Source organism: Melanaphis sacchari, unplaced genomic scaffold, assembly GCF_002803265.2.
Source record: "Melanaphis sacchari strain LSU unplaced genomic scaffold, SCAv2.0 Contig13_pilon_pilon, whole genome shotgun sequence".
NCBI lineage: Eukaryota > Metazoa > Arthropoda > Insecta > Hemiptera > Aphididae > Melanaphis > Melanaphis sacchari.
Window position 1 is genome coordinate 2,041,069 of NW_020270588.1, and position 16,445 is coordinate 2,057,513.

Consider the following 16,445-nt stretch of genomic DNA (forward strand, 5'->3'; position numbering starts at 1 on the left):
AAAAAAATACTTAAATAATAAGAATGGTTTCTGGTGGTGGTCTAAAAAATATTTTGGCTCTTTTTAAGCTATTAAAAATAAATATTGAAAATCGTAAGTGTTGTAAGTTTTAAAATAATTATTATATAATTTTAAATATATCATCTAATTATAAATTTTAATTTAATTATATGAGTACAAGAAAAATGTATGTACTAGAAATTATATATCAACCATTTTAGTCCACAAATAAATATTTATTAGCTGATTTAAGTTACAACACATGCAAGAAATAATATATTAATTTTGTTCCAAATAAGGTACTAATTTTGATTACTTATGAAAATCGTTGATTAATATTAAACTGCTTGTAAATATAGTTTGTTAAACTATCTTAAAATTATGCCCATAAACTTTCATCTTTAAACCTATAGATTTAATTGTTCAATGATTTTCTGAAATGTGTAGTACGAAATTTATAAGTGTGCTTTAAACAATTCTTATTTTGATAAAACATTACAGCACTATTTCATATTTGAAGTCATTGCTTTATTTTTATAAATTATCTAAAATTTTATAATATAATACATACACTATATAGTACAATAATGGTCATAAATAATAGTAGATTAGGGTAAATTAAATATTTATTTTTTTGAGTAATTTAATAACAATTTTATTTTATTCATAGTTATAAAATCATATATTTATAAATTTTTTTACATAATTTGTATCATAAATTTTTGGTTAAAGAAGCCCACAAGAATTGGTGCTAGTTTTTACAGCATTGATTGTTTATTAAATTTGGCCAATTCAGGACTAAGTGTGTAGTACAAAAATTTGGATATTTTATGGGTTAGGCTGTCTAGTTTTGATATTGATATACCAATGTAATGTACAAGCAATTAAATAACTATTATCAGTGTTATGGAAGTCAGTTTCATCTATACATACCAATTTCTATGGGTAGATTGGTAAACATTTTACGAATACATATACAAATTATTTATCTATTAAATTATTTATATTGCATGAGACAAATAAGTACATATTATGAATAGAATAATAATAATAATAATAATAAAAAACAAAAAATAGATGATCAGAAAAAGGGTGAATAAGCCCCTTTGATATCCCTTAGGACACTCCTGAATATGTAGTGGTATTATATTATTGTAATCGACAATGGTATAATTGGGTAAAATGCGAATCGATTTGTATGCGTGACACAATACGCGTGGCATAGGTTATTCGACGTACAAGTACTTATATCTATGATGAAACCAAGACTTTTATTTAATTTAAATTTACAAATAGTTATTATTCGTATATTTTACAGGTGCAGGATAACATTGACATAATATTTTGAAATTAAAAATTTTTGAAAATTATTTACTCATTCTGATTTCGTGTTTTCCGCGACAATATAGTTACAATACATGAGATAATGAAATAAATCTTTGTCATATATAGCTAGGTAATGCGCATAATTCGGTAATATTTTACCAACTTATTGAACGCAATTGCCTTTTAAACTGGTAATAAAATACATAAAAAAAATAATATAGCTAACGGTAAAATAAAGTAAAAATATTAAAGTATATTAAACTGTGCAATACAAATCGCTCATTTAATTGTCTTAAAAAATCACATACTCATTGAATGAATCGAGATATTTTATAATAATTCTGTTAAGAAAGACGTTATACATTTATAATGAATAAAAATTAAAAAGCCTTTCATACGCCTTGAAAAAATTAAAAAATTATTGGTGGAATTTAGTTTGTTACATACAAGTATAATTGAAGTCTCCAAATTATAGTTAACTGTATAACTGTATAAACTATAGTATAGTCATTAAAGGCTTATAAAAAATTTACTCGTATACTTATCTATAGTTGTAAGCAGTGCAACGATATTTCAACAAAAATATATAGACTGTTTTTGTACGTATTTTGGTAAGTTTTGTCATCACATCCGGTTCAATGACACGTGTCACTCGTGTTCTAATTACAAAAAGGCTAAGTACGATATCATCACATTCAGATAATATGCATACCAATCATCTATAATTTATATAAAAGTCCTCCAAATTGTATTATTAGAGGGCCATTTAACAGAATAAAAATCACTTATATATAGTAAGCCAAAATTAAATAATAAACACATATATATAAACACATTAATTTTTAATCGTGAAATGTATACTAAATTATAATATAGATACAGGCAATAATACCTTATACATATATCATACGCGACACATGTTGATTGTATGTAATAAAAATTTGAAATTTTATAATCATTATTTTCAGATTATTCAGCATCCTTCCAAAGCATTTTAAAGCTTGTTTAAAACCCGAATACGAACCGCTGTCGCAATTTAGAGAAATATTACAGAATATAATTATGCATCTCCTTTATACTTATGGGCCTAAATTTAGTTATCAATCTTTAATTTCGAGATTTTTTCCTCTGTAATATAATATTAATCAATAAACTCTACAGTCAATAAGAAATGGATAACTATAAGATATAGGATAAGTGAAGAAATATTTAGCTGAGATTTGTATATCAAAAAACTATAATAATACATTATTTATACCTATTTCGTCGGAGATTGTCCATACTTAAAACAAAATATTTAAATTACACTCGATTTTATCTCCTTATAACTTATAAAAATGTCCATTTTTTTGACCATTTCATGCGTATGTTGATCAAAATACGTACAATATTAAAACGACATTATTACATGACCGCAACTAATAATTAGAAATATGGATGTTAATAATAATCATTTTATTATTATTATTATTTTTTTAATTGTAGTTATATAAAACTAATATGCAAAAAAAAAAAAAAAAAATACACTTTTAATATTAAAAATGTATATTATCTATTATTTTTTCCGACTGTCAACAGATAATCGTTAGTAAATTTGTTTCGTATAAATATAATAAATTCCGTTCCAAATGCAATTCAAAAAAAATAAGTGCGTAATTTGACCTCACCTATTTTGTCACGCAGTTCCTACTCATGGTAAAAATATGTTATTCAAACATCTGTTTCATACGACTTTTATTTAGAATCTATTGTATTTACAATTTCCATATACTAAAAATTGTATACAAATACAATGCATGTGTACTTATGGTCGGAGCGAGATCCTTTTTAACCAAATTGTATCCTTCTTTATTTCGACCGATTCACTTTTTGAACAAATTTAAAAAATATAAATATATTAAACATATATGTATATATTGTATACAGCTTATATATTTTTAATAATTTTCTATGTGTATTACGTAAATAGTAATTAAATGTTAAAATGTACACTTTTAATAGCTATAGAAGGTATTTATCAAATAATTATTCCCAAAAATTATAGTATATTATTGTATTAGTTTTGTAAAACTTATATTTTTAGTATGTAACTATAAAATAAATAATACATTTTTTGATTTGATCCAAAACGGAAGGGTATGATTTTAGGGGAAAGCGTCCATGTTCATAGGCCATGTATTCTTTAATATCTATATAAGACCTATAAAAAAATTTTTTTAAATAAATGTCATGTTATATTAATAATATTTTTCTTACGAATAAACTGTATACGTATAAAAATTATTATACAGTTAAAAGCGTGGTTTAAGTATAAAAAAAATATATAAATAGATAATATAATAACTATTACATAAATCGTATATTTATATAGATATTATATACATATAATTATATATACTGCACGCGCACGAAATAGATATATTAATAGATTATATATTATATAATATACTATGTTTATAATATCACGTATACTTATCTATATGCATATAAACTATATAATATAATATACTAAAGCTCGGCATTGTAATTTGCCAATCACTGCTAAATATTTCACTATCTATATACGTATATACGTTTCATTTTAGGTATATAATTATAATATGTAATTTACCATCATGACATTATGCGTATAATATCGTTGCAGCGCTGCAGCGTCAGTGCAGAAAAAGGTATTATTCATAATATAATCACATTGCAACCGGCGTAGTGCAATTTTAGTGACGAATATTAACATTTACTATTTAGTATATTAAATTGCATTGTTTATAGGTATATAAATAAGTAGTGTATAGCAGATAGGATAGGTAAATGTTAATAAGGGAAACAATAAGGCGTAATAGGTATAGCCCAACGAAACGTTGGTGTTGGTGGGATGGGGGAAGGGGATGAAAAAATATTTTTAACGTAATCCTTAACCTCGTTCCCTTTTACTATCGCGTGCCGCTCACGTATGTATATGTATATGTGGTGTGCCTTTATATATAAATTATATACAATACCTATATGTATAAAATGTAAGTATATATAATATATCTAACGGATGAATTATTGATGTGATATATTATAGGAAAAGTGAATCGGCCGCGTGTATGCAAGCGTCGGATTATTAATAATTTAAAACGACCGCCGTTCCTGCGCTGGGAAAAATACGTATAATAACAAACGTTGCAGTGTAATAATGTAATAACAGTCGTATAGGATAGGTAAATAACTAGGTACAGGATTTATATATAAGTATATAATATAGCTGGTTTGAATGGAGGATAAATGAATGTCTATAGCTAATTTACAAAAGTCATGTAAAATTATTCATACGAGTTGTAGGCAACATTTAGAGGGAACTCGAGCGAGCTAAGCAAACTCAGTAAGTATTAATACACCCTAATAATTTAAGTCCTCGGTAATTTGTTTAATCGGATATTAGAACTGTAATAAATTATTGTTCTCGTTTTATATTAATAAACATATTATAGGTACCTATAAAATATTATATAAATCCATATATTATACATGATAATGCCTAATTCGAAGTCAAATATTTTATTATTATTGAACGATACATCAGTGCAAGACCGCGAGTGGAAAAATAAGAGTATTCGGTATATGTACACAAATTTTTCCGTGAAAATTTGGCACCCTATACGTATAGGTACGCCCGTAAAATGAACGGTATACCTAAAACATCGTATTTACGGTGTAGTACGTCGTGTACCTACAGCGTAAAATAAGTCGCGTGCCTACGCAAATCAGTAAGTTCGTCGTTTTCGTCGTCGCGAGACGACGATGGACGGCAGCACGCGCATTCGGCGTCCGCATGGCGCGGCAGCATCGGCCGGTGTGCGAGTACCGACACGCCGCCGGTGGACGACGGCCAGTGGCATCGGCAGTCGGCGATTGGCCGGCAGGCGGAGTCGCCAACACCCGGGCACTGCTGGCCTGTGGGCGTGGCCGCGGCCGCATGGACGTGGCCAAACGTTCACGCACACACGTGCGGTCACCAACGCACACAGCGGCACCGGACACGGCCGGACGGCGGTAGTGCACGGTGGGGCGGGCACGGGCGCGCCTGCGCTCCCTTTTACGCGCACGCACGCGACAGCGGCACACTGTCCGCGGGAACGTTTCGGCGGCGTTGCGTTTAGAGTATCGCGCGCACTCCCACCGGGACGACCATAGTCGCTGTGTGCACACGGGCCGAGAAATTATTTTTATTGCATTTCCTCTACGTTTCTTTGCAAGACGTCCCGTACGCGTCGCACGACGGTGTATTATTATGCCACGGTACACGTGCGCCCGATCGCCAATGCACCACCGGGAATAACGTTTTCACCGTTATTAAAAATTAATTCGTTTTGTTCTATGATATATTTGTTTTCTCCCGCGTTTCTGTCGCCGCGAGACGACGGTCGTCCGACAAACGTCCTCCACGTTACGTACACTTTATAATATTTTTTTGATCAACATCTGTGCAAAGTCATCGGCCGACAACATTCGCTACTGCATGCCAACAAATATTTCCGCTTTAACATTTTCACGTTAAACGCGTGCCCGCAGTCCGCACACACATCACCCGATTGTATACATCGCGCACGCACGTTGACGGACACGTATAGAACGGCGGTGGGCCCGGAAGGCATCACGGTGGTGTCGACGGAAGAAGACGGACGGACGGTGGCCGGCGCCGGCTACTGGACGGGCGGCGCGACCGGCGGCGACGCTGACGCCGCGGTCGCGGCAGCACGTTGGCAGTCAACGTTGGGCACGCTGGGCGGCGGTGGTGGCGGCGGCGGCGGCGTCGTTGTCGGCAATGTCGGTAACGGTAGCGGCGGCGGTGGCGTCGTCGGCGGTAACGGCGTAGTGGGTGGCGGCGGTGGCGGCGAACTGGACCCCGTGGCCGCGTGGGGCCGCAAACTGTACGCCACGCCAGGCAACCATCACCGGAACGCCACCGCGGCCGGCCTCATGTTCGGCCTGCACCACCACCATCACCAAGATACCGGAACGCCCGGTGGTATATCCGGACTGCACCATCATCATCACCATCATCACCATCACCAGCTCCGGGGTCCAGTTACCGGGCTCAAAGAAGAACCTTTGGCCAACTCACAGCTGTCCGTTCCCCGTTCATGGATGCAACCCTCCATCATCGATCAGAGCAGGTATGAAAAACATTTTTACTATTCTTAGTTTTTACGAGGTCCACTTCCGTTGTAGTTTCGTAACATATTTAAATAATAAGATAAAGTTGTAGGTATATAGGTACTTATGGATAAAGATAAAAATAGAACTTTGATAAATTAAATATTTTTAAATCAAAAAATTTTTAACTTTAATATATTTACATTATATAAATATTATAATTCGTCATATACGTTGAAAAATTTTTCATTACATATCGATCGTCTCATTATCAAAATTCTATACTACATAAAAATTTGGTAGTATAATTTTCATATTTTTTTTTCTCCTGGAAAAAATACAATATGTAAAATTTCTTTATAATGTCAATTTGTTCACGACTCGATCGTTTTGATCGTTGCGGTACGTACCCGACCTGAATAATATTCACGATCAACCGTTGGACAGTGTCGGTATTGATCCGACATGTATATTATAACGGGTACCTATTTATGTATATACATAAATTATATAAATATATGAATTATTAATAACGTAATTTTAATAATACCAATAAATAAATTATAATAATTTTTTTTAGGTATTTTTACACCTATTACTTATATATATATATACACAAAGTTATCGAAGAGTTTACTGAGTTTATATAAACATATTATCAAAACGCATATTATATAGTCTATACTAAATTATAAATTGTGTTAAGTACACAATATGTTGATTGTAATTAATTCAAATTATTGGAATTGGTATACACAATTTTTTATGAATAAAATTCACATTACCATAATTACTTCTCATGTTTTATATTTTAAACCCATATATATATAAATATTACATCGTGGTGCATAATTTAAAATAATTGCATTTTTGTAAGAGTGATTAAAATTAAAAAAAATGTCATAACCTTGAAACAATTTTATAATATGTCGATATTTTTTCCATTTTACGAGTAAATAAAAAATATACTATCATGAAGGTCACATGGGTACCTAACTGTAACATTAAATTTTATGAGTTACGTGAAAGTGTTCCGAGTAGATACCTATAGGTATATATATATATATTAGTATAAAAATATTATTTTAATATTTAAAAAAACTCATAAATTTATTTATTTTTTTTGCATTTGTTCAAAATTTATATACTATATAGTCACTCATTTTAAATAGTATAAATATACTTAAAAGCAAAAGTACGCTATCTATTGAATTATTCAATTGTTAAATGTACCTGTAATATTTATTTATTTATTAAAAAATTATTTAAAAGTATCTATAGTTTTTTCTCATAATAATAAGCATTTATAATATACTTATAGATTAACGGTAAAATTATATCTTAAAACTATCAATGTTTAGTTATTTTTAGTAAAATATTTTTAAGCATTTATATCATAATTTATTATATATTTATATCGTTACTATTTTAAGTATTTACATTTCTCAATTTAAAAATTAAGTTTCCGGTATACAATAATGTTTTTAATAATTCACAAAAGATAATCTCTGAAATATTTAAGAGTGCTTAATTAAATTGTTGAGTAGATTCGTGTTTGAAGGTAAATGGTATAATAAAAATATATATGTAAATATAATGATGGTTAAAAATACATAGTAAAAAAAAAGTGTATTTATATTACTATGATAAATTTACTGACTTCTCAAATTGTACAATAACAATTAGTATTGTATTAAGAATTTATAAATGGCCATAGTTAAGCATATTCTGATTGAAATAGTGTCGCTAGAAGCCTCTTACCTTCACGCTATCCAGCTTTTAATTATTAAAATCAACAAACTTAATTATTGTTTTAAATTTAACAGACTGTAAATTGTATATTTATTTATTTTTAATCAGCAAAAAAGGTATATAAGGGCTGTTGTGGAGGGTGGTTAAAAGGACTGGAAAAAAAGAAATATTAAAAAAAAAGTGACTTTATAAAACAGAGATGGAAAAAAATGACTTAAATCTGCCATAACGAGCAAAAAGACCACCTATAGGTACAAATATTGATTATGTAAACAAGACAGCATATCTCATAGGGTTTTGAATAAATTCTCCTGAGGCTTTTCATACGTATAAATATATAAAGGTAGCTAGGGAACCCATATATATATAAATATGTGTGTGTGTATGTGATATGTGTGTGTGTATGTGTATATATATATATATATATATATATATTATTTTACTTTTGCTTTTATAAGTATATAATATTACAAACACGATCGCACAATGTTAAAACTGGATGAGTGTACCTATATAATATGTTTCATATTCTGTCTCATTGTTCGACCCTTATCGTCGTGATTTTGATCGCAACAGTATTTATTGTACGAAAAAAAATATAAGGAAAAGTAGTCCATTTATTCATTCGTAGCCACTCGAACGTTGCTTAGTGAATTATATAGGTATACAATAAATAGTATTTATGTTTTGAACCTTGCCACGGCGTTTAGAGTATGCAATAAAACAGCGCTACAACTCACATTAATTTAATTTATTTTTTTCATTCTTATATTATTATAGTCTCATTTTACATAAACGAGTGCATTTTACTGCATACTTTTGTATCCTTTATTTTTCCGACGTTACTATAAAATATTTAAATACAAAATATGTGTTTATAAAGCGAAACGTTTACGTGGTATCACTTATATAGATACTAATGTAGAATATGCTGTATATGCACATATTAATACATAAAATATAATTTATGCACCTATTACAGTAGATAAGTACATCGGTATATTCGTATTTTAAAAACAAACCGTACATATTGAACGATGCGTACTTAGCAATAACCAAAAAAAAAAAAAAAAAAACGGTATAGTAAAAATTTAGCAGTTAAATTTATTTGAAAATTCAATATTCTTTTATAAGTAATTACATTTTCAAATATATATTATTCATATATGTGCACGTAATATTCTACTAACGCAGCTTAACTAATTCTGACTACTTCAGCAGCAATAGATAAAGTGATTAAGTGATACGCCTATACTTACTCACAATATTACATATGATGTTAATGAAATAAATAAATAAAGCATAAATGTTATAACAATAATTGTTAAAACTTAATTGTCTATTAATTATTAAAATAAACTACTGCAAGTTAACTAAAATTAATCAAGCCCGTTTTATTTTTCTAAATTTTATTGATCAATTATTTTGTTCTGATTGAGAATATTGTATAAAAATATAATATGCATGATCCATTTTATTCATTCATTAAATTTATTGAAAATGGTTTAATTAAAATTTAATAATTAAATAAATGAAATCATTGTACATTGCATTGTGTAAACTGTAAATTATATTTATTACATAATAATTATACTTTTACGAATTTTATGGTATACCTTATACCTACACGTATAAAAATAATGTAACGTAAAAATATTTAAAACTGTTATTTTCATAATAAGCATCTATTTATTGGTTATAAAATACGAGATGTTTGACCAAATAGATTGCAATAATATATAAGTATATAATACAATTGATGAGTTAATTGTATTAATAAATTCCTAATGGTAAATGGTATTTACAAACGATGTTTTTTTTTTAGATACATATAATATTTTCATTCACATAAAAAACTGTGATGATAATATTCTCGTAACTTTTATTTAGCTCTACAAGTATTAACAATTTATATTATCTATAAAAAATATATTCCCAAACCATTTTCAATTGACAAACAAATGAAACACCAAATATGGGCTTATAAAATATATTGAATACGTATATATTAAGTATATATTATAAATAGAATAAGTAATGTATGTAATATTCATATTCAGATAGTAGGTATGTATATATGTAGAACATCAATTGGTGATTTGCGTTGAAATTGATATAAATCATACACTGCAATACAAGTATATCGTACTATTATTTGACTTTTAATCAGGGGCTGATTAAAATCAAAGGGGAGCGAAAGGGACGGTCCCCCCCTCAAAAAAAAAATTAAATAAAAAAAGGTATTATTGGGCCAAGTTTTTTTTTATCTGATGACCTTTTTTTTTGCTTTCTATCCCCCCCTCTCCCACTATCAATGAACAATTTCTAAATCTGCCCCTGCTTTTAATTTATCCAATAGTTTGATTTTTTTTTTCTCGCCATTATTATAGGTATAGTGATGATATTTCTCATGAAATAAAAAATAAATAAAACTTAGCTTCGATATTGCTAATTACAGATTACAATTTAACAAAATACAATAAATACCATACAGTTAGTAAAAACATTCAGATGGTATTTTGATTTATATAAATATACATAGTATATTATACACTTATACGGTATTCCGGTTCAAGCACACAGTGGTTAGAGATTATGTCCTACTTGCAGATGGTAAAATATATAGGTACAAATGTAATATTATAATCATAAATTATTATTATTTAAACACTGAAAGTTAGCTGATATTTAATATTCGTAGTTTCGTGTAAAATTTGTAATAATGAAAAAAAAAGTTTGCAGTCCAGTATGTTGTATATATCTATATACTATACCTACAAGGTTAGATATATCTCAGAAACACGTACATATGATAAAATGTAGGTATATATAATTTCCGGTTAATGAAAGGTTCATAGACTTTTTTTTAGATGAGAAAGTGGCAATGATTCATTACTTAATTTTCATACAATTTAATACAACATCCGTATGTATAAATACGTAAATACACGTACCTATACATAAAAGTATAAAATGCTTTGGGTATCCATATGAGCAATGATGCTACAAACGCGTAAAAAACTTTTCTCTAACATAAAAAAATATGTACATCACACTGTTCATAAGAATTATGAACTTTTTAATAACACTCCTACATTTGATACTCATTTTTTGACTTTTATTAATAATATTAAATCAATTATTATATAAGTTGTTTCTGTAAGAGAGTGTATCAATTTTTCAAATTCCAAAAAATCGAAAAACGCAGATTTGAATGTATGCAAATAAGTAAAATAAATTTATAAATATTATACAAAATACATAGACAACAAACTGAATTTAAAATATAGTAAATTTGAGATTTCTAAATATTAAAATTATTTAATTAACTATTATTGTTTTATTTATAATAATAAATGACATTCATCATCAAATAAACCGATCCCTAAGAAAATTAGAAACTTTATTTTGCAATGGTTAGAGTAGATTCTGGGCACCTCTAAATATAAAATTACATATAAGTATATAAATTATAAACTTACAATACTTAAACTTTTCCATAAAGCATTTGACTACTATAGATTATTATAATCGTATAACCAATCCAGGTTAAGACGGAAATCCCCTGTGTACAATTTTCCGTGTATCTTTGTGCAAGCAACTAAATGATTCTTATATTTTTGTAGACATATTTGTACAGTTTAAAATCTTAATAACACATTCTTAAAAAAAAAAATTTCTTAAAAATAAAAAATTAATTTTTATCATTTTATAATTTTTTTAGTTTTAAATAACATGATTTGTTTATTTCATATTCTAAATCAGAATATTTTTTAAAAAAATTTAAACAAACAAAAATTAAATTTTGAAATAATAACTCATCGCAATACTCTTTAGAAATCTATTTTTTTTAATTTCTCAATGACTAAATAACTATTTGAATATTTTGAAATTTTTATTGATCATTTTTTAATAATTGAAAAAAAAATGTTATGATTTTCTTTTAATTTATGATAAATAATTTTAACTTAATAAAATATTTCTATTTTTTAAGCATAAAAAATAAATATTAATAAAATTGTACGTAAAATAGAATTATATAATTAACTTTGTTGCATTTTATTATTTAATGTGAATATTTGATTTATAAAATTAATTGAATTAGAATCTATAAGAAATAATAATGTTTATCTTTGTGTTTTTATAACTTTAAAGTTTAAGTAATTTCAACATTTTTATATCTTTTTTTTTTGTAAGTTTTAGGTATCAAGATTTTATTATTTAAAATTTTCTAGATTATTTACTTATTAATTATAAATATTTAATGTTTACATAAGTGTACACAATATAGATAAAATCGGTTTCCGCTAAATACGGTATGAAATTAATAGTATTGCGATAGCGGTTTATTACTCCATTGAAATAAATTATTTTTATATAATATGTATATTCAAAGAAAGTAACATTATTTAATATTATTTATATGGATAATTGTTAATTGAGTATAGGAAGGCACCTAATAACAATAATATTAAACACTGTGATTTACCAAGCATGCTCATCCCCTTTTTTTCATTTAATTATATGCATTTAAATTCAAATTTATGACTTTTTAGCAGATATAAGTATATATAAATCCTAAGGATTATAATGTAATTTAAGGAGTGCCCTGTGGCAATAAAAACACCATTTTTTCCATTTTTTCTGGCAATTATTAGTCATATAATATTTTTAAATCCAAATAAAAATTCAAAAGATGAGTTTAAAGAACCGTTTATGATAATTATTATAATAGGTAAAAAATATAATAATTCTTAAAATGTTATATCAGTTAATATCAATCTATTCATATTTTTTTACTTTTGAAAAATTGTCTGTCGTTTCGTAATAATTAAGTGCTAGACAAAACATTTCATTATTATTATCCTTATAGTACTTAAGTACCTAAGTTCAATAACTCATTGAAACTATTTTTTCGATGAATTGTGCATTTTGCAGTTGAAATAATCCCTTTTTTATTTAAAAAAAAATACAGTTGTATATTACATCAGGTTAGTTAACCTAATCTAACCCATAGAAGGTACTCCTTAAAGCTTAAATGTCTGTAATTATTTAAAAATGTAATATTGCATACAGGGTGAATCAATCCGTATAATGACGTAAACATACTCGTTGAAGTAATTCATTAATTATGACACACCAATGAAGTCTTATCGCAGTATTATATTATAATGAATGACTAATGAAATGGATGGGTATCCATCACGGCAACCCAGTAATTAAGAGTTAATACTACGTTGCTAAATTTTGAGTTTTACCCGCCATAACAATATGTGCTTATTGCTTAAGTAAAAATAGAAAATATTTAAAAGAAAAAACTTGTAAAGGCGTCTTAATTACAAATCAAATTTGGTTAATGCGTATGATCAACTCTTTAGCTAAGTAAGTTTACGACTAATGTCTAATATATAATAATATAACGTTGCACACCTATATACATTGTACACACATTCTTGTACAATATATAGTTCAATAGTTGTATGTTTATGTTGTATTTCAATATGTGTGTGTATATGTATGTACACATATTGTCAGTAGATGTTTTTAATATTATGTTTGTGACGACAGTGTATTATTGTTATTATTATTATTATTATTATTATTATTATTATTATTATTGGCTATCCTGTGTCGGTTTAAAACGGGGCTATTTGTTATAAATTATAACATATATAGATAACTAAAACATGAGAAAAAAGTCAATAAATTAATTACGGCGAGTGCGTCGGCCGCTTGAAACAACAATAATAATAATAGTAATAATAATAATAAAGAATAAATTAATAATTGGTGAAATACCCGAAACACTGTGGTTGTTCGGGGGGTGAGTAGAAGTGGGTGTCCGTGTACATCATGGTTTACACCACCAACCGAATAAACACACGTTGATATTCATTAAACGAATAACAACAGCCACACAACAGTAGCGATAATAAAATACAAATAATATAACGCATAGAAAATAATATATTTACGCTTATATGAGAATTTGAAACACAAATCATTCGCGATTCGTATGTTTTGTGCAATTTTTTCGTACTCGCAATACATGGAAGTTCGTCAACGACGGTGACGATAATAATGATAACGATGATGATGAAGACGGTAATAATCGTTTTATCAAAAACAAAACACGCCAATTATTTGGAAAGCGGTACATATTAATATAACATATAATATTAGCGTGCCGATGTATTTTTCTTTTTTTCTCTTTCGTATGCTGTCACCTACCACTAAGTCGGTTTCATGGTCCATGCATGTTTATTATATTACATTGACGCCTCAACATACCTTATATTTAATGTATAAATATTATTATTAACACATTGTCATCCGATCAATAATTAGAATATGATAAAAGAAAAACAACAAGATTCCTCCAGCTACCTGTTTGAATCGTTCAATCCTTCTCGTGTACAATATTAAGCTGTGTAAACCAATAAAAGCGATCATGAAATCCAATTTTGATTTTTGATTATGTCATATAGTATTACACCATTGAATTCGGCATTCCGTTATCTCTTCTTTATCTTATACTCACTATCCTAGTCTCCTCTAATTAATCTATATTTGTCACATCATATTTCAGCTTATTCATTATGTATTTATGTATATATTTATGAATTACCATCTCCAATTATCTTATCCGTTTAATAATATTATACAGAACGAATTAAAAATAAATTTCGACAAAAAAAAGTTTTTTTCAAAAACGTTTGGACGTACATTTTAAAAAACTCCAATATAATTAGTCAATAATTATTTTAGTTCAGTAGTATAGGATAATGTTGCACAATAATAATATAACGAATATTGATGAATTACACGATACGAACGACTTATTATAAAAGCAGATATTATAATATGATACTCATAGTAATGTTATATTCAAAATTCGTGGTTTAAAATTATCTGTAGTAAATAAATCAAACATACAAATTAATATATATTTATAACTATTATATATTAGTATAAATATTTATATATAAAATTATACATAATATTATAGAGTTATTTACCATAGTTGAGCTAGTAAAAGCAATCATAAATTACAACAGTTTATGCAACAGAAATATAACAACAGAACATTAAAAATAATATTGTAGGTGCCTACATACTATAGTAATACAATTATATATCATGTAATTGATCTTTTATACTTAAATTTAAAACAAATTTTGAAAAATTTTTTTCGAAAAAGTGGTCTATACGCTCAGACATTTTTTACTAGCGTTTGTTAAAAAATAACAACAATTACAATTTCATGAAATACATGTCTGTTTAATTTTTTCATCGAGGTGAACTTATTTGAATATCTGTTGCAACATAATATGTTTATTGTTATAATATTGTATTGTGATTCGGTTTGATATTAACGCACGCAAACTCGCACTCAAATACATATTATATTACGTGAACTTGCATATTATTATGTATACGAATATTGTTCCTTGCTGTAGATAATAATATGAAATAAATTAAAGCTAGACTTGCTAGTTCTCCATTAATTTATCTGCATACATAAATATGTTGAACAACTCATATTTATATATAGATTATAGGTTTATAATATGTAATAATAGGTAGCATGATATACTTATTATGTGTATAATATATTATAATTCCATCGTAAATATTCACAATATATGATATCCATAAGTTTATTTTATTTTATTTATTTACAGTATCGGCGTGGGAAGGGCACATTTTGAAAAGCAACCTCCTAGCAATCTGAGAAAATCCAATTTTTTTCATTTCGTGATCGCGCTGTACGACAGGTCTCAACAGCCAATTGAAATCGAACGAACTGCGTTCATTGGATTCATCGAAAAGGATCAGGTAAGCTTTATTATATGTATATATTGTTTATAAGTAACTACTATTTATGTTTCCTTTACAACTTATCTATATATACGTTTTATCTAATCGTGCGTACAGTGTATAGTACAATGTGTGTACAGACAGCGTGTATTTTACAGTAGGTATATAATATATAATATTATTATGTATGATAATATGTTATACCTATTTGTGTAGTACAACATTTAAATAACAAAACAGGAATACACGACGTTTGGCCCTGTTTTTATTTTTAATTTAAATAATAATGATGTAGAATTTAACATTATGATGCGTGTGTTTATTTATGTATTTTTTTTTATTAAATTCACATTGTCGTTTTGTTTCGTCATCAATCATCATCCCTAATATCGTTGCAGCCTGTGTTT

At 27.7% G+C, this 16,445-nt stretch overlaps 1 protein-coding gene across 1 annotated transcript in view; it reads left to right on the plus strand.

Moving 5' to 3' along the window:
* Positions 1-5,481: 5,481 nt before the first annotated feature.
* The window catches only part of LOC112591561 (transcription factor collier-like), an 84,351-nt gene continuing 73,387 nt past the window's right edge, over positions 5,482-16,445 (plus strand). The window contains exons 1-2 of the mRNA XM_025335404.1: positions 5,482-6,485; positions 15,903-16,056. Coding sequence (XP_025191189.1) covers positions 6,289-6,485; positions 15,903-16,056 — 351 coding nt within the window. The 5' untranslated portion in view covers positions 5,482-6,288. The remainder of the gene's footprint in view (positions 6,486-15,902; positions 16,057-16,445) is intronic.